Raw genomic sequence first — 22,677 nt, 5'->3', positions numbered from 1 at the left:
AGCAAGTCTCATTTCTTGAAGTCAAGATAGTCACGCAACGTGTGGTCAATAAGGAGTATTGTATAGACCAGGAGTTATTCTGAAAGCAGGGAGTCACTGGCTACATCAGTTTATTGTTTCTTTGTTTTCACTTCTTGCAAATGTAGAACATGGCTGGGAGAACTGCAAGCATGGAGGGAAAATGTTTGTATGTGCATGTGTGCATTTGTGTTCGGAGCAGAACGGACACGAGGGATAGCATACTAATCGTTTTTTTTTACTAATTCATTCTCCTCATGTCCCCTCCCCCCATCCATGTAGGTATATTCCTCAAAGTCTTATCTCCTTTCCTTTTCTATTTTTACCCTCTACACATTTGACTAGGCTATTTTCTCTTATCTCAGAGTTTAAATTAGTAGTGTTATGCATACCCATCATTTCTGGCCACACTGGACAGAGATTTAAAGCATAATTTTGATACAGCCATAAAACAATGTGTTCCAGAATTTCTCCTTACTCACTCGTCAGGAACCCCAGATTCCTCCAAATTCCTCCTAGTTCTGGGAGCTATAAAGGTGTTGTCTCACATATTTTTTGTAATTTTAAGTTTTTCAAGTGTTTGTACAATAATCTTCCATTGCACTGTCTACCATTTTTCTTTGTGTTAGTTTGGAGTCAGGATGGTGTTTCCTGCAGGTACCTGACTGCAGATGTCACGGACTCTGAGGCACACCAGCTCCATGCTGCAGCTGCAGATGCTGCTATTGAAGGCACGTGTCATGTAACTGCACTGAAAGCACCATCTCCTGATGCTGCCCACACTACTGGCATTAGTGCTGCTTGTGCTTCCAATGCCCCATGAATATTAGTCAGCACTCTTTTTCAGATTCTTCTTTCCACCATTCTTTTTATACTCCCTTTGGGCTAGATCTCAGGAATGGATGAAAGTGACAGAAAACTGACTCTTTCAGGAATCACCACTCTCCTCTGAAACCAACCAGTGCACCTTGTTTGTCTTCTTTTAGAATACTCCCTTCGAGGGTTCCTGAGGGAAATTCTGATGAATGGGATTTTAGTCAAAGCAACACTTAAAGCCTTCTTGAAAAATTCATAGTCATGATGGTGTTGACTCATGTATGTCTTTAAAGGCCTTGAAAAGAAGTGAAAGTTTAGCTTTTCTTTTGCATTAACAAGTATTTTAAATCTTAACTGAAACTTCCAATATATCAGTGGTAATGGAAAGTTTTATATTTAGAGAGAAACACATAAAATGATACATTAAGTGGCATTTTAATTAAAATATTGGTATTTAATGAAAACATATAGTTAGCTGGGAACAGCAGTTATATAGATTCCTGTGCTATTTCTAATAAACTGGTATCAGAATATTATATTTGGAGGTGTCTCTTCTGAGACAAATGGGCAATTTAAAAATCAAAATGCTATCTCTTCCATTTTAAGAGCTCTTACAATGCTTTTCATATAGGATTATGTCATATGAGCCTCATACAATTATGCAGTGTCTATACAATCACCTTTATCAAAATATATTTGTTTATTACTGTTATTCACTATTTACATTAAGTATGGTAAGTTGCTGTATCTCCTTGGTCTGGGTTCTTTACCAAGATTGAACCGCAGTGTAGTATTGAGCTCAGATGCCTGAGGAACTCACGGTACAGTGCCTGGAGAATGGGGGGGGGGGTGTCATGTGTTTCTTAATGATCATTATTACAGTGCTGGGGTCTCATGCATTTTAGTCCCCAAAGGTCGTTCTTAAAACTGACCTTACAATTTAGACACATTTCCACAAGATGGCAGCAATTCCCCATAGGGAATCTCAACTAGGCAGCACTGTGCAGCTAGTTTGTAGATTTATCTTAGATGTAATCATACAGTTTGAGTTCTTCTATTTAAGTTTCATGGTTTCATTTTAGGAAGCTGAGGCCTGGAGAAGTCAAGAAGTCCACAGTAAAAGGGGGATTGGAACTCAGGTCTTAGGACTTTTAGCCTAATGCCTTTCCTCTTTTAATATTTTTAAAAGAATTCTGAAATCTGTAAATGCATCTTTACCTTGGATTTGTTATATAGGACTGCTTGGTGAAAAGACTTTGGATCTTTATCAGGTTCAAGTTTTTACTACTTTTCAGACTCCAATTTGAGAATCAAGATAATGGAGTTTTCTCTGGACTTTGTTTTAAAATAATTAAAATAGGTTCATCAAAACAGCTATGTTGACATGTTACCCAAACATGAAGGCAAATAATATTTTAGGAGATGCTGTCAGTGAGCAAACTGTAAGATGCATAGAATCCTAGTGAGATAAATGTTGAGCTAAGTTTTAAAGTCACATCCTCTGCTTCTCAACATTTATAATTCCATGTGAGTTTTATTTTCTTTAATGTTGTAGTTGCATTGATACATTTTTTGGTATGGGTTTACTTCTGGACATTCAATTATATTCCAATTATCTATATATTTATCATTAGCCAGTACCACAATGTCCTATTTTTAACTTTTTATTGTAGTAACAAATGTTCAATTCAAAATTCCCATTTTAACCATGTTCAAGTGTACAGTTTATTAGTATTAATTACATTCACAATATTGTGCTACTCTTACCGATACCCATTACCTTAAACTTTTTATCACCTCAAACAAAAACTTTGCACACAGTAAGCAATCATTCCTTCTCCTCCCTCATTCTGGGTCCCTGGTAACCTATAATCTACTACCCATCTCTATGAAATTTGCTTCTTCTAGATATTTCATCTAAAGGAGATCATGCAATATTTTCCTTTTGTGTCTGGCTTATTTCACTCAACATGATGTCTTCAAGGTTCATCCATGTTGTTGCATGCATCAGAACTTCATATTTTCTGGCTGAATAATATTTCTTTGTAGTATCTCACTTTTGTTTGTCCATTCATGTGTTGATGGACACTTGGGTTGCTTCCATGCTTTGGTACTTTTTGCTGTTTACTTAAACTTCTGCAATTCAACTGTAACTGAAATTTGATTTGGGTAAGAGTTTGAAGAGTTTATGATAATAAACAGTTGAATTTAATAAGGTGATTTTCTTCCTCATTTTCAAATTTCTTATAGAATTGGTTAACAAGTACTGTGAGTGTCTCCACTCTACATTTTCCTGCCCAAGGCAGATGTTGCTAATTTATGATTTGCTTGTTCTTCTTGAGCTTCTCAATCTTACTCTGTAGCTAATCATTATCATTTAATCAGAGTTGGCATGAAGATAAAATCTATTGCCATCCTGTTTTATCAGGCTTTTCTAACCCCCAGGAAATGTAGAGATCCTAATTATGGATTTAACCTTTAAATTTACCCCAAATCTTAATTTGGTGTTAGGATCTCCTGGATCAGTTTATCCCCAACCCAGCTAACAATGCTTCACCTAGTGAAGAACTTCCTTGCTGTTTGTTGTTCACAGTTGATTTCAGAGGTAGTTTATCTCCATTTCCTTCAACTGTCTTACTTGCTAAGCTTCCTTCCCTAAACTCAGCCATTACCCACTACATGTGAAGAGTCTCAGCAATTATATCCCTTCAAGTAGAAGATAATTCTACCATCCATGAAACATATTAACTCCTTTTTGTAAAACTTTTCACTTTAGGAAAAGTATTAAAAAAGGGAAATAAAATTCTTAAAATTTCTGCTATACTTCCAGATCCAGACTTTCAGAACATGAGGGGAATATAGAAAGTGAGCCCAATTTACTCAGGCCCAGAGAGTTTAATTGACTTGCCCACAGTGACACATCCAGGTAGTGGAAGTTCTTAAGTGGCAGCCAAACTATTAAAGAGAAAATGAACAGTTTTCATCACAATAAAAAGTCAGAAAAGAAAGACATCCCTTGGTTATGATCCTAGAGACAGAGTTGATGATGTTATCAGCTAATATTTATTGAGAGCTTTGTATTCACAGGCACTGTTTTAAGACCTTATTCACATCTCATTTAAATATCACATCCACCTTTTGAGGTAGGTATTGTTATTCCACCAGTTTTACAAATAAGGAAATTGATAAAGAACTTAAAAATTTTTGTGCACATTTATATTGATAAAATCGCAGAGCCAGAATTTGAATCCAACCTTCTCTGTTGGGAAACTGTGTTTTTAATCACTGTATTTTAGTACAAGGTCTGGTCTGTTTGTCTGTGTGGTTCACATCCAAAAAGGTCATCTTAAAGCAGAAGGCTGCCACCAACTCACAAAGGAAATCTAACTGGACCAGATCAGGGAAAGCCCAGAGGAGAGTAAGATCCGGGACTGAAAGAAGACTCTGGCTATGGGTTGGGTCCTTTCACCATTGCTCCTGAGAACAATCAGCTCTCAGAAAAGTTTGATTCTCTCTAATAATGGTTGGGTTTTTAACCTTGGACCCAGGAGTGGGTAACAGAAGGCAGCCTCTCAGAGGAAGAATGTGGCTACCTCTGCCCGTTAAAGTAATGAGCTCCCAAAGGCCATTTTACAGACTCAGTAACAAAGGACCAGAGATTCTAGGGGCAGTTATTATTATTTGTATGAGTTCAAAGTATAAAAAAATTGAACCATAAACCAGGCATTGAGCATTGGAAAATGCAGATGAACTAGTTTGCAAAAGATGTAATCAGAGCAAAGCAACCAATATTTCTTCTCCTGCAGCATGAGATCCCAGGATACTTCTGAGTGAAGTAACTTAGTAAGTCCAGCTCCTTCCCACAAAATGACAATTGTAAATTTACAGTCTGTTGCTCCTGTTATCTGTAAAAGAGACAGAGAAACATTACCCACCTCCAGGAACTGTTAGGGGGATTAAATGGGTCAGTAGAAATTAAGACTCTAGAACAGTGCCCAGTACACAGTAAGCATAAAATAAGTGTTTGTGATTATTATTATAACTGAGCACTCAATAAAGGCCAAACACTATTCTAGGCTTTGCTGATCATCAGTACAAAACAATCCTTTTTTCACTGAACAAACATGTACTGGGTGCTTATGGAAGTATTCAGGGCATTCAGGATAGCTCAATAAACAGAACAGACAAAAATCTGCTTGCCTTTGAGTAGCGTACCTACTGGTAGGGGAGATTTCATCAAAAAGCTATTATATCCCTTTTTGATAGGATTACAAGGTTGATGTCATTGTCAAAAGTGGTCTTGACACTTCTTGGCTTTAGCTGCCCAATCATTGACTTGTAGGGAAATTAAAATTTTTTAGAAAACATAAAGCTAGGAGGGGCTTTTAACATGATGAAAAACAAAGAAACACAATCAGATAGATATAATTAATTGCAAACATGCATGGGCGACCACATTCTATACAAATAATGAAATATAGCCAACTTTCATTTCAATACTGAATCTTCCCTAGGGAACTTCTGTCTTTTTACTCCCATTTTTATTTCCTCATTTTATGTCAATGCCAACCTGTCCTTTCTTAATCACAAAACATATACAGGCTTATTATATGTCTTTAGACTGATAATCTGGTCTGGTTTTATGATATCAAAGTTGTCTTTAAATATTATTGCCTTTTAATATCTAATGAATCCTCCCCTCTTCCTCATTTTTCTTGCCCAGAAAATACTGGTTTCTGCTGGCTCTCGACCATGGCTCAGTCAATTTCTGCAAATTTGATTTTGCTCTAACCCCAATCTATGGGGATAGTCCTTCTATCCAATTCTGGTGCTGATTGTATTGTTCCAAATTTTGATCTTTTTATGTGTTTCATGCTATGACTTACAGAAAATTTACATAATTAGAAAAATTTTTGTTAATATATATATATGTATTTAACCTAGGAGAATGGCTTCTTCTGGGTTGGTTTTTCACTTCCAAAATGGAATATGTATAATATTATAGCCCATTGTGTTCAGTTCTTTTTTTCAATGTTTATAATAAAGAAATAGAAAGTATGACAAATGTCTAACTTTATTATCTTAAACTGGGTTTGCATTTTCAAGTCAGAAAGTCTAAAAAATTCATAAGAAATCTAAATCCAAAGGGACTGTGGAATAAATCTTATTCAACCCTTTCATTTTAGAATTGAGCAAATGAAGACCCAGAGGGCTGAAATAACCTTTCTACAGTCATCCAGTGAATTAGGAATGGATCTGAGGAAACAACTCTGGTTTCTGACTCTCAATCTCTTTTAGTCCGCAAGGCATGTAGTATAAACATTTAAAATAGTGCGAAGAGATTATCACAGGCTGACTTCCTCTGAGAGGACCTTGCTTAAGAAATAGCTGGGATTTTAACTGGATATTAACAGCCCTTATGACTTTCCAGGCAATATCCTTGCATATAATAACAAACAAAATCTGACTATAGGATTGTTTCCTTCTTTTTTGCAAGAAGCAGCTCTATGGCTACAGGAAGGAACAACACATTTTTGACAAAATTCATCCTTCTCGGATTTTCAGATCATGCCCAAATGGAGATTTTCCTTTTTGTGTTATTTTTGGGAATCTACCTCATGACACTAGCCTGGAACCTGAGCCTTATTGCCCTCATCGGGATGGATTCTCACCTCACACACCCATGTACTTCTTCCTCTGTAACCTGTCCTTCATGGACATCTGCTATGCAACTTCCATGGCTCCGAAGATGCTCTCTAACATCATCACAGAGCAGAAAACCATTTCCTTCCTTCGCTGTGCAGTACAATGCTTTGTCTTCTGTGGAATGGGGCTGACAGAATGCTTTCTCTTGGCAGCCATGGCATATGACCGGTATGCCGCAATCTGCAACCCACTGTTCTACACAGCCTTCATTTCCCACACACTTTGTTTAAAGATGGTGGCTGGGTCTCAGGTGAGTGAATTCCTTAGTTCTTTCATTGAAACCTACTCTGTCTATCATCATGATTTCTATGGGCCCAGCATGATCAACCACTTCTTCTGTGACCTTCCCCCAGTCCTGGCTCTGTCCTGCTCTGATACTTTCACCAGCCAGGTGGTGACCTTCATTGTGGGTGTTGTCTTGAGAGTGGTGTCTGCCCTTGTGGTTCTCATTTCTTATGGTTACATTGTTGCTGCTGTGCTAAAAATCAGCTCATCTAAAGGTAGGACCAAGGCCTTCAACACCTGTGCCTCTCACCTGACTGCTGTGACCCTCTTCTATGGCTCTGGTCTCTTCATGTACATGCAACCTAATTCCAGCCGTTCTCTAAATTGGAACAAGGTGGTGTCCGTATTCTATGCTGTGGTTTTCCCCATGGTGAATCCCATCATCTACAGTCTTAGGAATAAGGAGATTAAAAATGCCACAAGGAAAGCTGTGTAAAGGGACCATGTGCTTTCTCATGGACATTCATTTTTCTGACTCTAAGCTAATGTTTATAATGAAGCTGTGAGCTGTGGCAATTGTGCAGACATTTTTACAGTTTTAAGACTGTTAACTGACCAATGATTTATGTGGACCAGACTATTTCTTCATTTTCATTATTCCCCTTACCAGCTTATCTGTTGATTATTAGAACAAAATTTTGGTCATTACTGGTTTCCAGAATGACCAGGATTGTATAGATTGAGATTTTGAATGCTCAGTTTAGCAGAAAACACCATGACAAAGATTGAACAATTTCAAATACCAAAATTGAGTTCACATCTGTAGGAGGAAAACCATTGAAAAATGGTCAGTCCAGCATTCAGGGCAGTGATTCTTAAGGTGGGATAGGAGTACAGAGCATAGTCACCTGAGAAGCTGACATTTTTCTGAAGCCCATTTGCCTTCCCCTCTTTTGAGATTCTCAAATGCTTCCTCAGGGCACATGAAGATCACAAGGGTAAATATCCTCCCTATCTGAGAATCACTGCCACAGTTAGCCACTGTGACTGGTGGGGGCATAGTAGTAACTCTTAGGATGTAGTAAAGCAAGAAAGAGATTGAGAACTTCTGTTTAGGGTCTTTTTTAAAAAAATTAATTTTGTTTATCAAAAAACAATGGGTCTGTTTAGGGTCTCAATGAGTGAATAAATGGGCCAACCTCATGGCCAATTCAATCAACTATACAAAAAGCAGTCACTGAAATAATAGAAGCAAAACCAATGAATTGTTGCTTGAGCCTAAAGTAACAGCTTTCTAATCAACACTAAAAATTCTTTAGGAATCTGGAGAAAAGGAGCATACTCAGATTTGGGGAAGAGCATTGTTTGTTTTCACCGAGTTTGCAACAAATTCTGGGAGGGAATTTAGATAATGAATTGAAGACAGTGATTTTTCTCCCTTACATTGTGTCAGAACTTGTTATGTGTCCTTGAACTGGCAGCAAAGCAATAATATACAGCTGTGGTCTGTCTTGGGTAGACCATAGATAAATGGATACAAAGTCCTGGTGTGCCCTTGGGCAAGTTACTTGGACACTGAGTGTTTTGGTTTTTTGTCTGTAAAATGGGAATAAAAATAATAATTATCCCCTAGGCTTATTGTGAGAATTAAATGAATCAGTAAGTGCTTACCATAGTGCCTCAAGTATAGTAAATGCTTAAGAAATGGTATTATTTTTGTTTTTATTATTATCATTTAGCTATAATGATTTATCAGTATCTGAGCCAAAAGATAGAAAATGTTCATTTAGTTTGGTAGAAAATGTTATCTTCATAAGGGCTTTGATGCACTGGAAAGTGGGTCTGGAGGGACTATAGCAAAGAGAAATTAAGAGTATCCATTTTTAAGTCATCAGACTTAAAAACTTTTCCAGATGGACCAAAGAGAATCAAGGTCAGAATGGTTAGCTGCATAAGCCAACTAACTGCATACGTTTTCAGTGAAAAACATAACTGCTAAGCTTACATTTGTGCCAGGGGCACAATTCTCTGTCTGTTGAGGAAACCGCATGGGAAGCCAAATTATACTTGAGAGTCTATTTGGGGAGGAAAGAATCAGCGAAGTGGACAATGCATACCAGTACCCGATGTGCCAAGCTCCATGCTAGGGATACACTTGTCACAAAGCCAGGCAGAATGAGGCCCTTGGCCAGGAAATCACCTGTTTTCCTGGATGACCATCTTACTTCTATCATAAGCTATTTATAGATTGAGAACTTCTTCTTTTTTCTAATATTTTGTCTCTAAAATCCCTTTGTTAATGCACTTATCTTATCAATTATGGGCTGATTTTTTAGTTTAATTTTGGAGTTTTGTGGAAACCTGGTTGTTATCCATATGTACCACCTGTATTCTCCTAATGTTTTTGTAGGTACCATATATATGATTTTACACACACACTCATGAATTAGTGACTGGAGCATTAAACCAGGTTCTAATGATGTTTTAACTTTTCCCCCTAAAGATTAACAATTTCCTGTTTCTAGTTTTAAACCTGGGAAAACCTACAGCTTACCTAGTCAGTGACCATCTGTGTAAAGAGGAAACACTTGCATTTCACTTCTCCGTGTCCAGATAACTGATCTGGATCTCCTTGACATAAAAATAAAGTGGGAAACCATGACTGTTTGTGAATAAGCTATCCATGTATCCCAGAATTCTTTCATCAGCTTGACCTATCACTAACTTCCCTGAATCCTTGATGTTTTGTCTCCATGTCAGTAACATCTCCTAACCAACTGGGAAAGAAAAATCAATGGTTTATATCTGAACTCTGCTGCTTTTATTCCAACTTCACCCTTCTCATGTTCCCACCCCTTACCTTCATGCTTCTAATGTTGGCCAAAGCTGTAGCCTTCCTCCTGTGTGTGATACTGATTATAAATCTGGCCAAGGATAAAGTTCCCCTATTCCCTACAAGCAAAGAAATTGCCACAGAGGTCTCTTGCAATCCTGGCTTGGGACTTTTATAAACTGGATGTGGTAGCACCTCTATTCACATTTGCTAGACTAGATGTCTGGCACTATCTAGCTGGAAGAGAGACAAACCACATACTCTGGTGGGACAGTATTCTAGAAATAAACAGGCAGCTGGCACATAGAGAAATCTCAAAGAAGAATAAAGGTTTCATCTCTCTCTTATAGGAAAGCTCTTCTGATATGAAACCATGATGTCAGATGTGAATTGTCAGTCTTTTAATAGAAAAATTGGCATGCATAAATTATCACTTTGCTATTGCATGGGATATTCTTATTTGTTCTAATAAAACCTCTTTCTTATGAAAAGCATTGTTTTCATCTTAAGAAAGTCTTAGGGAGTAAAAGTGATCCATGTGCTACAGAGGGGGTGTATTTGTTTGCCAGGGTTCAGAGGGGGTATCTTAGTTTTCCAGGGCTGCTATAAGAAATACCACATGTTGGGTTGGCTTAAACAACAAGAATTTATTTTCTCACAATTTTGGAGGCTAGAGGATGAAAATCAAGCTGTCAGCAGGACCACACTTTCTCTGAAGTCCATGGGGTTCTTGTGGTGGCTTGCCAGCAATCTATAGCTCAGTCTCCCTCTGTCACATGGCCATCTGTCTCCTTTTGTCTCCTACTGTTCTTGTGTCCAAATTTCCTCTGTTTATAAGGACCTTGTCATATTGGGTAAAGGTCTATCCTGATTCAGTTTGGCTTCACCTTAATTAATAACATCCTCAAAGATCTTATTTACAAATGAGCTCATATCCACAGCACTGGGGGTTAGGACTTGAACATGTCTTTCTGAGGGCAAGATTAAAGTGATAATGGGTGGGGGCGTTCCACATATAAGATACACAATGGGGTTCATAGTTAATATTTTAACTGTAAGCTAAGGGAATAAGTAGGCTGGCAGAGGTTATCTCACCCCTCAACATGGTGCTGAACCTGACATATAATTGCCAGAGAGGCTCCATCTGGCACTGAGAGGCAGTATTTTGATTCTTACAATGTTGACATTATCCACATTTTCAGTAATGTTTCTGAAAATGCTTAACAAAAAAAAAACAGTGAATAATTTATATGGCATGTAGGTAGAGTTATGGGGGAAATACCATTATCATGACTATTTATGTTAAAATAAATTTAAAAAATTTCCTGATCTCACTGTTGGAGAAAATGCAGTAAGTAATGGTATAGTATAGTCATTTATTTACATTGAGAATATAAAATGTTAAAAAAATTTAAAGTAGTTATAATATTCTGGTAAACATAATGGATTGAATCCATGCTTTTTTGTTTGTTTGTTTGTTTCTTATCCCTACTGGAACCCACATAAGTTGGCAATGGAAGGTTAAAAATACAAACAAACATAATATCACTAAGTATGAAGTATCACTAAGACATACTCCACTAAGTAGAGTATGAAGAGGAGCAGACAATAAAAATTGGGAGCTGGAAAAATTGTACATGGTGCAACTAACTCAGACTTGAGAAAGCAGAAAGCTATGGGTCTGGGGAGGGTTAGGAGGGTAGACCTGGAACAAGCAAGTTGATTACCATGAAAAATCCCTAAAAGGATCAGGAATGGAAGACACTTGTTAAATCCACAGGGTGGGTGGGACTTAAACTAAAACTCTATTTAAGAATCAGATTCTTAGGCCAATTTTCTCCCATCCACTTGCATCCAGGCAACTGCTCTCCCCCAACATTTCTCTCTCATTTAGCAGGGGACTGGAGATTTATTCTCTGAAAAACTGAACCAAGGTCTATGGGCTTAGGGCCGTCAGACTTAACTAAAGTGGGATGATAAAAACAGAGGAATTAAGATAATTTCCACATAGTGAAAAGGGGTATTCTCTCTGGCATATGTCTCTTATCTCACCACACATCCATTTTAATTCAATATTCAACTTTTGGAACACTCTTAGCTGGGTTGGAGTTACCTGGGCTGGTGCCTAAAGAATTCCTATGTTGAGAACAACCTCTCAAAGAGAAAATACCCAGTGATACATAAGGAAGAGGTCCATTAGAGTAATTGTGAGGATCCTTGCAGGTCACAAAGCTGTAAAGTCCATCAGAGGACAATTCCTGACCATGAACACCAAGATGCAAATCTTGGTGTTTAGTGCCTCACTCTAAAATGAGAAGGGACAGTTAAGGATCACCAGATACTGTCCCCAAAACAAACAACCTAGAGAAAAAGATCTCTAATGACAAAAAGACAATTCAGGGGAGCATAATAATATGAAAAAACAAAATTCCAACATTATTATACCCAGAGAGATTAAAGAAGTTATTGTATTTTTTTTTAAAAAAAGAACAGGTTGCTATTTAACAGGAGTAAGAATGGGAATGGTATCAGGTTTTCTGATTCTATAAATCTATAAAATTACTTGACTTTTATAATACACATACTCCTTATTTTTTACATTGATAGTTAAATTACAAAGAATAGTGGTTTCTTTATATTTTGCTGCCCAGAATCCATGATCATTCTTTCTGAGAGGAGTATTTTGAATTTTTTAATTGGTAGAGGAATCCGCTTTTCCATCTCCAGCCTTCATTGTTTGAGTAGAATTAGCCCCAAACCTCATTTAGGGGTTGACTCCTGATTGTTTTTAGTCAATGAGGAAATACAATCACTTTGCCACTGCAACTAGCTTGGGGTAGAAGTGGAGTCTGAATTGGGTTGAATTTTGTTCCCCCAAAGGAAATATTCAACTCCTAACCTCTGGTACCTGTGAATGTGACCTTATTTCTAAATAGGATCTTGGCAGATGTAATTAAGACCAAGTGAAGATGAGCTTATATTGGATTAATGTGGGCCCTCAGTCCAATGACAGTTGTCCTTATAAGAAGAGGCAAATTAGGACACAGAGAGACAGAAGACACACAGCTCTATGACGAAGGAAGCCGAGATGGTAGGCATGCATTTACAAGCCAAGGAATGCCAAAGTAGGAGAAAAGCATAAAGAGATTCAGCCTCAGAGTCTCCAGAATGAACCAATCTTGCCAACACCTTGATTTATTTCTGTTGTTTCAAGCCACCTAATTTGGGGTGATTTGTTATGGCAGCCATAAGAAACTAATACAGAGGCATAGCCTAATCAAAGCTAGAAAGTTGCAAGGAGATTTTTGCTGGGCCTTCTGGAAAAGAAAACCTAACTCTCTTCTCTGGAAGCTGTCAGAAGAGACTCTCCTTTCTTTTGGGTGATGTGGAGTGAGGCTATGAGATCTGAAACATGCCAGCAATTTTGCTACAGTTATGGAAATTAGCCATAGAATGGAACAATTACCACATAAGGCATCTAATCAGAAGAAAAGAAACTGAATACTGTTTGAGCCACTGGATCAAATTTTCCCTGACCACCTCAGTTTCATGATCCAATAGATTCACTTTATTGTTTCACCCACTTTCAGTTGTTTTTCTGTCATTAAAACTGAAAGTTTCCTTCTTCCAAAAATAATTTTGTAATATTCACCAAGAATCATGCTTTTTGACTAAGTGGACTCACAGTATATTAATTATGTATTCTAGTGTACAGATTACTATAAAACTTGGTAGCTTAAAACAGAAATAAAGATTTATTATTTTACACAGTAGTTCAGGTCAGCTTTGTCTCAGGGTTGTGTTGCATTCAAATAGTCATCTGAAGCCTGTACTGAGACTGGAGAGTCCACCTCCAAGACAGATCACTCAAATACCGGAAAAGTTATGTGGCTGATGGCAGAAGGCCAGTGTTCTATTGGTTTCATGGGTTAGCCCTATTCAATAAAGGAGGAAACCACCCAAGTCCATAAACACCATGAAGCAAGGATCACTGGGGCCATCTTGGAGGCAGGATACTGTACTCAGGTCTTAGTTATGCTTTAAAGTAAATATATTCAAAGACATTCATTGAAAATTTGGAAATGGCATATGTTACACAAAGGAAATGGTCAAATAAATGAAGACCCTATTCAATAGGTCTGTTAGTTTGCACGTGGTGAAAAGCATTACTTATAATGCATTCAAGAATTTTTTTTTTGCATGCTTAGTGTTTCGTTCTTTAATGAATGGTTCTAAAACATCACACTAAGTATGACTGAAAAGTAAAGTTTAAAATAGTTTTATAAGGATAAGTTTTAACACATGTAATAACTTGTGTTATGACACATGTAGCTAGTGCTACAAAATCTTGATCTTAGTTTTCAGATAGACCCTCATCATCTTTCTCTTGTCTGCATAGACTTTCTCATTAGTTGACTTCTGCATTTGTTGCATGATCTCATATTCTCTGAGAGGTGGTCAAGCTGTCTTTTCTTTTTCCTTTGCTAATTTCCTAGGTTTTCTTCATGTCTTTCTGGCAGGCAAGTTCTCTTGATTTCCATGGGCCATGCCAACCCGGGAAGGATCCTGAAAGAGAGCAACTCAGAAAAGCAACGACTGTCACTTGCAGAGCCATCCTCACTAGCGATCGATCTGGAAGGCTGAGCCTGTGCCTCAAGAGTTTTTGACAATCAATCCACAAACTCAGCTATTCAAGAAATAAATTTTTCCTTATTTTTCTAGAACTTTATTTCTATTATTGTTCTCTTTTCTTCTCTATTGGGAAAAAAATCAGCCTCTTCATGGTCCTTCCCACACCTCCCTAGGTTGTGTCTCAGTTTGAGGGGAACATCTGGCCCTTGACATCTTTCTACATCAGCAAATCCTGAAATATCTTTTCTTCCATCAGATCTGCAGCTGTCAAATCACAACTGGATTGCTACTGAATTCCATTTATCCACACCCTCAAGGCCCATTAGGTCTGATGGTTACACTACTTTCAGCCACTCTTGGTTAAGTAGAAATTGTTATGCTGACCCATCCTCGACTACAGCACTGGAAACTCTGTGGGGCTCAAGCCCTCACTGTGGGATGGTTTTCTACCTAAACCCCCACAACTATTCTTAAGGTCCTGGCTGCCAACCCAGGCTCAATTCAATAAGTGTTCAGGTCTTCTCTGCTCTTGTGTTTTCCAAATTGTCTGATGGTTGTGTTGTCTCCTGTGGGCTCTGCCCATAAGCCACTCTGCAGGTTCTCTCAAGTTTTTGGCCTTATCACCTCTGCTTCAACTTCTATTTGCTGTCACATCCCTTTGCTGACAACCTAGCCACCTGAAAGAATGGAATGGCCAAAGAGATACAGGAATAATTATTATGTAAAAAGCTAGATACTATTTTAAAAATTATCCTGACACATACAGTTAAGTGACAATTTCAAACAGATGGTTGGATGGGGTATAAAACATGAGCACAAGCAGACACTTTTTTCTAATACATTGCAACCTGATATTTGGCCATCCCCAAAGCCTGGCCTATTTTCTCCACTCTAACATGCTCTTCCCATATGGGGTCAAGGGTTTTCCTAAAGAGAGGCCAGTGCTTAGGAACAAAAGGAATATGTTTTAGTCATTTTAGTTTCATGGGGCTGCCCAAACAAGAATTACTTCTCTTCCTATACAGCTGGAGAGAGAAGGTAGTGAGGTAGGATGGAGGGAAGTAGAAGGGCTTTTTCTTGTTTCTGCTTGGAAGCTACTGAATATTATTTATCTTTTCAAAGTTTCATACTAATTTATGTGGTTTTCTCTACGTTTCTCCTTTCTCTGCCCTCTCTTGTATTTCTATTCTCTCTAGCCTACTATCTTACTTCTTTAAACACAAGCATCTCAGTCCATGGGAGAGAAGAAAGGAGCCATTTATATTTCTTCCTCCTTATTCCAAGCCTCAGTAAGATCTTTCTGAATATGATCCACTCCATGGAGTACCATCTAAAGGTAACAAATTTGTCCAACATATGAACCTGGAGAGTCTGGACTCCCTCTAATGCAGACAGTCTGACTGGCTAGGGATTTGCAGCTTTCTAGTGTCAATCCCAGAGAGAGTCTGTGATGATTGCCCCTAATTTGTTTCATGGATAACAAGGTTGGATGTGACCTTTATATTTTCCCCATGATTCCTTCTTGGGGAATAAAGAGGCTGGATTAAAGGAGGGTTTCCTGATACCAAACTGTCTCAAAAGATTAACAACCTGAAGGGAAATCTTGGAGCTTAAACAAGGGACCAATTAACAGGATTGGTCTCTCCTCTATCACCCAGGAAGGACATTGTTTACAGCCTGCATGGTTTTAGTTGTTTGTTCTTTGTTGTGGGCTGTATTCTCAAGTCCTCTGTAGATATGATAGGAAAGGCTCATAAGCATTTAAGTCCATCTTATTCTACAACTAGGCCATTTCTGAAGGAGACTGGGCAAGTCTAACATTGCTAAGAATAGGCTATGTATTCATCTCAGGGTACTGATGGAATAGGATGCTCTCAGAAGACAGATGTTGAAATATCTGTTGGGCATTTTCTGAATGTCTGGGATACCACAAAGTAAAAGAAGTTGTTTCACTGGAGAAGAAAGCTTTCTCAAAATATTAGGTGAGTCTCTTAGGGGCTTTTCTCTAAGGAATGTTAAAGACTTAGGTTGTAGGCAGAATTTCATAGATTTAGCAACTCAGTATCATGTGCTTGGAGTCTGAGCTTTATAAGGACCTTCTTCCATGTTAGTTCCTTTAAGCTGAAAAAGAAACCTGTAGAAGGATGATCTATTATATAGCCAAACTCTGATTCATTTAATTAGTATGTAAATTAAGTGGGAGAACAGAGACTCAGAATAAGAGTGGTGGATAATTTTTGAGGGCCCTATACTACCTAATTTGTTACATTTAAAAACTCATACTTGAGAAGTCTGCAGGTGACACAGCTGGGTCGGGGTTTAGAATTCCTGAATTGAGTGGACCAAAGCAGCTCTTAGTTAGCATCCCAAGTCTTCTAAGTCCCACCTGTCTAGAATAAATGTAGTACTTGATTATCTGAGTAATCCTGTCCTCATTGTTCCTGGTAGGCAAAGCTCTTCAGATTTTTTTCCTGGTCTACACATATGTTGAATTATCTCAAAACCACTCTAACCATCATTAGAGGTAGACTTACAATGGAGGAAAAGTAAACATTAGAAATGCTGCTGATGAAATGGCTAAAGGAGAGGAGTGCATGAAAGAGGCCAGTTTTTCATATTCTCTTTCCATTTTCTTCTTTTCTCATTTGCCAGGAAGTGTCAAGTGGAAGTAAGCACAGGGAGGAGGAATGTATTATGCCAAGAATGATGTGAGAAAAAGCTGAAGGAAGAGAGTCAAAATAACCTTTATCTCAAGATAAACTATTCAAAACAAAAACAGAAAAAGCTTAGGAATCACTGATAAATAAGGGGTAACTAAAATAAGAGGGAAATAAAAGGTAACTAATTAAGAGGTAGCGCTAAAAAATAATAGAATCTGGCATGGTTAACAAAATGTGTCAATGAAAAAGAGCCTCTAAGACTAACAATGGGATTACTTATTTACCATGGATGTCTGCATAAGGTAAGGCTTGATGTGTGATAATTTTACCTATTAGGCATCTGTGGACACAAACTTTGCAGTGGTTAGCATCTAAAGATTTCTCTGTCCCTCAGTTATACCAGCACACATTGGTAAACATTTTTTTAATTAGAGAAGTTGTGGGTTTACAGAGCGATCATACATAAAATACAGGATTCCCATTACCACCCTATTATAAACTCCTTGTATAGGTGTGGTACATTTCACACCAATTACCATTTTGTTACAATTGAAGAGAGTACATTTTTGTAATTGTATTATGAATTATAGCCCATGGTTTAAGTTAGCATTAATACTCTAATATCTCCTCATCTCTTCTTCCTGAAAGAAATCTAAATTCTCCCCCAGTTTCTGTCATTTCCTCAGCATTTTTTTTTCCTGAAAGAGTATGTATGTGAAGAGTCATGGCAATTGTGTTATTGATAGCATGCTCAAGTGCATTGCCATCACTCTGTCCTTTTGTATAATAATGCCTCAGAAATAGACTTGACATTTGTGGTGGTTTGAAGCTGTATGTACCCCAGAAAAACATGTTCTTAAATTTAACCCATTCCTGTGGGTCTGGATCCATTGTAAGTAGGACCTTTTGATGAGGCTACTTCAGTTAAGATGTGACCCATGTCAATCATGATGGGTCTTAATCCTATTACTAGAGACCTTTATAAATGAAGGAATTCAGACATGAGGGAGAAAGTCACAGATGGAGCAGCCAGAGGCTGAACATCAGAGGAATCCAGACACTACAATGTGCCTAGCCACGTGATAAAGTAAGGACCAAGGATCTCTGGCAGCCAGTCCCAGAAGCCACAGTTTGGGGGAGAAAGCATCACCTTGATGATGCCTTGATTTGAACTTTTGCCCAGCCTCAAACCATAAGCTAATAAATTCCCATTGTTTAACCCAACTCATTTCATGATATTTGCTTTAAGCAGCCTAGGAAAATAAAACAGCATTTTAGAGAACTTTTTTTGAGTAATTCCTTCAAAGAATATGCAGCGGCCTTTCAAGATCTCTAACTTCCTACTCACAACCAGCTGGTGATCACCTATGGGATTTTATCTCTGACTTGTCTTGCCTTGTATTACAGCCCTATGGACACACTTCTCATATCCATCCTGTGATATAGTCATCTTATGGACTCCTGTGCATCTTTGCAAGTATAGTGTTTTTCACTTGATAGTTGTTTAGAAATAAGATTAATACAGCAATCATTACACTTTAGAGAGGCAGTAGTGTGTAGTCATTAAAGTTGTGACTCTGGAGCCAGAGTGTCTGGATTTGCATCCCTAAGTTCTGTCCTTTATGGGTTGCCACTGTGAGACACAAGCCCTCATCTGTAAAATGGGGATAATAAGATACATATCTTGTTGGGGACAATTAAGGTAGCATGTATAAAATCCACCCTCAGCGATGCCGGAGATATGCAGCATGACCGCTAGGGCTGATGCAATAGCGGCTTAAGTTGCCCTCAGCCTTCTACGGAAGTGAAAGCCGTTCGCCCCTAAGATTTGCGCCTAGAGTGCTAGCTTTACTACCTGCCTTCTACCCCAGCAACAGTAGCCACCAATCCTGTGCTAGCCTTACATCTGCCATCCGCCCTAGCAACAGCAACAGCCAATCCTAGACTGCCACCCACCTTTGCAGCCACCAATCCTAGGCCGCCACCCGTTCGTACTAGCCACTCCCTCTACCTTAGAGTATATATACCCTGCCTCTTCAATAAAGTTTTGCAGCTTGATCAGAAACCTGTCTTGCTGTCGTTCCTCGCGTCTCTTGTCCCATACCATTCCTCCCTCACAGGATTTGGAGCTTCCATTGAACGTCCCGCCGGCCGGGACAATATCTTGTAGGGCTACTTGACAAATTAAAATAAGAAAAAACATCAAAGAATTGAGAAAAGCACCTGGAACACAGAAAACACTCACTAAATGTTAGTTATCTAATACTTGCTTTGTTTTTAAAATACAGGAGAGGAAATTTTCAGAATACTGTTTGTTTTATAGACAGCACATGAGGCCTAAGGTTTTCATATTGAATGACTGGACATGAGAGGAAGCTGTGCAGATCTCTGTGATCTTAAGGAAATGATCAGTATATGATGCAGCTGGACAGTAAGTCTTTATATTGTCATGGCTGTTGGCAATGGTGTTGAAGATGATAGTGATGTCATATATACTCTTCTGCTCTCTTTCCTCAAGATTCTCCTTCCATTTAGTCTCACTGTGGACAGAACCACCCCTAAGCCTGGGATGGTAAATACATTGTCTGCTACCACTCTCCACTTCCCATACTATAGCAGACATTTGACTTTCTTTTGCAGTTAGTGCCTTCATTCTCTCAGAATCCTTCTCAAAACAGTGTAATAACTGAGGAGGCAATAACTGATCTGATTTTTGGAAATGAACTGTTGGCCTTACTTCCCTGGATATGCTTTATACGTCTATGGGATCTCCTTTTCTTTACTTCGGGAAGTGGGTAGCTGAGAAATGGTTAGAGATAAAGATGCATGTTGGATGGCTAAGGCTGACAAATATTTGTAATTCAAAGACATATTTTATTTCATTAACATCCTAGATTCTCTCTAGGAAAATCTCAAAGACTTCTGTATTCTCTCCTTTTGCAGATTGCACAGACTACATTTGACAGCTATTTTCTGCCTTTCAAGGCTTCTTATGACTTTCTTTCTAACTTTGGTTCTTCTGAATGAAGGTGCAGTTTTTAGAGGGGTTTGTTTCAATGATTGCCTAGAAAGAATGAAAGCTATGCCCTCTTGAAGGGAAGATAACAATGCCTGAAGCAAAAATATTCTTTTGGTTAGTTACTATTTAGCCCAAAGTGTTAGTGTTTGCTTTTTCTGAATGATGCCAGGATGAGACAGCAAAAGAGCTTCCCCAAAACCTGCCCACATTTCCCTGTTCTTATGACCATCACATAAGTATCCTGACTTCATAAGTCCATATCACTCTCCCATGTAGGTGAAGACTTTAACATGGGAACCATGGAAACAACTTCTGCATGGCAGACAATCCAATAAATCCATAGGCAAATGTGATATTTGCATTTTGCTTGGTAGAGGGACCACAGTTTCCATCAGATTTTCAAAAGAATCACTGACCTAAAGAACATCAAGTATCATTGCCTGAGATAATGTAACTTACAAGTGTTCTGACCTGAGGAAAGGAAATTACACACTTGCCCGGAAGCGATCCTTATGGCTTTTCCAACCCTGTCTTATTTCAGTTCTGAGGAGCCTATCTAGAGTCATGAAATTGGTTAAATCACATCCGTATCAACCTGCTGCTTCTTGATTTGTGACTCTTCACACCATCCTACTATATTATTCTTTTATCTTTCCAAGTCTTTGAAAACAGGAAGAATCATTGACCCTCCCTGATTACAGAATAATTGAATGTTAGTTTTCAAGGAGAGTATAGGGAACATCTACTCCAGTCTCCTCATATGAGACCCAATGTAATTCAGGGGCTTCTCCAAGCATCAGGTTAATAGAGCCATGTGTAAGCTGAATATTTTTGTTTCAGCATATATAGAGAGATGGCATTTTTTTTTTCCTAAGTTGGTGTAACTCCAAGTGTCACACATTTGCAAAATCTGACTGGTAAAACATGAAATTAAGATATTTTTGGGAGATATGGTACTAATGATGCCCTTTTGCTATCTTTATTCCAAAAGAAAGAATGATAATATTTACCCAAATAATTTTCCCGCTGAGGTTGGTGATTGTATACAGAAGGCACATATTAATTTAACTTTGGTGTTTTAAGATTGTACAATTAGCCAGTTGCATGGTTGAAAATAGTGCTTCTTTTTCTTTTTTTGGAATAAAGCTATTTCTTTCTCTCATCTTTATTCAACAGATGGCAGAAAGCAGGTCCAGGGAATGGGATGGAAACCACACCACTGTGACCTTGTTTGTTCTCCTGGGACTCTCAGATGAAGGACAGTTGCAACTCGTCTTCTTTCCAATCTTTCTAGGGATTTACATCTTGACCTTGACCTGGAACCTGGGTCTCATTCTACTAATCAAGATGGACTCCCATCTGCACACACCCATGTACTTCTTTATCAGCTCCTTATCATTTACAGATATCTCCTATTCTTCTTCCATTATTCCAAGGATGGTTTCAGACCTCTTAAAAAGCAAAAAAGAGATTTCCTTTCTTGCCTGTGCTATTCAGTATTTTGTTGGGGCTTGGATGGGGCTGGCTGAGTGCTGCCTCTTGGCCACCATGGCCTATGACCAATACGTTGCTATTGGTAACCCTCTGCTGTACTCAGCCATCATGGCCCCTGGATTCTGTGGGAAGATGGCCTCTGGGGCCTCTATGAGTGGTTTCTTTTGGAGCTTAGTTCTAACAGTCTCTTGCTTTCATCTCTACTACTGTGGGCCAAATATCATTGAAAATTTCTTCTGTGATGTACTTCAGATTATTTCCTTCTCTTGCTCTAATCCCTTCTTCAGTCAAATAGTTCTTCTTCTGTCAGCTGTATTTGTTGGGTTTGGTTCTTTCTTTGTTATACTTTTGTCCTATGGTTTCATTACAGCTTCTGTCCTGAAAATGGCCTCAGTCAAGGGCAGGTCCAAGGCCTTCAGTACTTGTGCCTCCCACCTGACATCTGTGACACTCTACTATGTCACTGGGTTCTCTGTGTACATGCGTCCCAGCTCTAACCACTCCCTGGAGCAGGAAAAGGTGATTTCAGTGTTCTATGTCATTATTATCCCCATGTTAAACCCTCTTATCTATAGTTTGTGGAACAAGGAGATAAAAGAGGCCCTCAAGAGGGAAATAAAGAGGGCAATGGGTTTACCTCAGTAAGAATAATATTTAAGTAGATATTATGATCCTTTCAAGGAAGATGAAGGTAAGAATGTGTAGGTGGCCTTTTGCAGGTCACTCAAATAGGCAGAAAGAAGTGAAAACCCAGCTTCCTTGATTTCTAGTGTGATCATGCTTAGCTGCCATCAAGAAGGAATCTGTCTGAGGCAATGACACCTATACAGAATACAGTTTAAAAAGATAGTTTCCTTGATTAGAACCAAGGTAGATAAAGCACACAACTTCTAATGCTTTTAGAAGACAGGAGCTACTAGATATTATATGTAGAGAAGTGATAAGAATCCAGGACTCTATACAGCCTGTTCTTTCCTTCACTGAGTTTCTTTCTTTTTTTTATTCATTTAAATTGTTAAACATTTCTTTTATTCCAATAAAATAATGCATAAAATATATGAAAAATAAAAAAAAATAATTTAAAAAGGAACACTTCAGTTGTGTGTGTGTGTGTGAGAGAGAGAGAGAGAGAGAGAGAAACTTTGGCTGGGTTTGCTCCTAAAGAAGCTTGTTCCCTCAACTTTACCCATAGAACTTGTGAAAGAAAGGAATCCTTAAAAAGAGATGGAAGAGAGGAAGAGGAGAAGGAAAGGGACATCCTCAGGAACAGATTT

General features: G+C 38.3%; 1 protein-coding gene and 1 pseudogene across 1 annotated transcript; both read left to right on the top strand.

Moving 5' to 3' along the window:
- The first annotated feature begins 6,341 nt into the window (after positions 1 to 6,341).
- LOC119538308 lies at positions 6,342 to 7,300 on the top strand (annotated as a pseudogene).
- Positions 7,301 to 21,085: 13,785 nt separating this feature from the next.
- Positions 21,086 to 22,048, top strand: LOC119536627 (olfactory receptor 5A2-like). The gene has a single exon (XM_037839468.1). It carries the CDS (start codon positions 21,086 to 21,088, stop codon positions 22,046 to 22,048), a length of 963 nt encoding a protein of 320 aa, XP_037695396.1.
- Positions 22,049 to 22,677: the final 629 nt, after the last annotated feature.

This window comes from Choloepus didactylus, chromosome 6 (genome assembly GCF_015220235.1).
Source record: "Choloepus didactylus isolate mChoDid1 chromosome 6, mChoDid1.pri, whole genome shotgun sequence".
NCBI classification, from domain to species: domain Eukaryota; kingdom Metazoa; phylum Chordata; class Mammalia; order Pilosa; family Megalonychidae; genus Choloepus; species Choloepus didactylus.
This window is presented reverse-complemented; position numbering and strand designations above follow the sequence as displayed.

Excerpts from the sequence above, each read along its gene's own strand:
- LOC119536627 (XM_037839468.1), top strand. The coding sequence starts at position 21,086 with ATGGCAGAAAGCAGGTCCAGGGAATGGGATGGAAACCACACCACTGTG.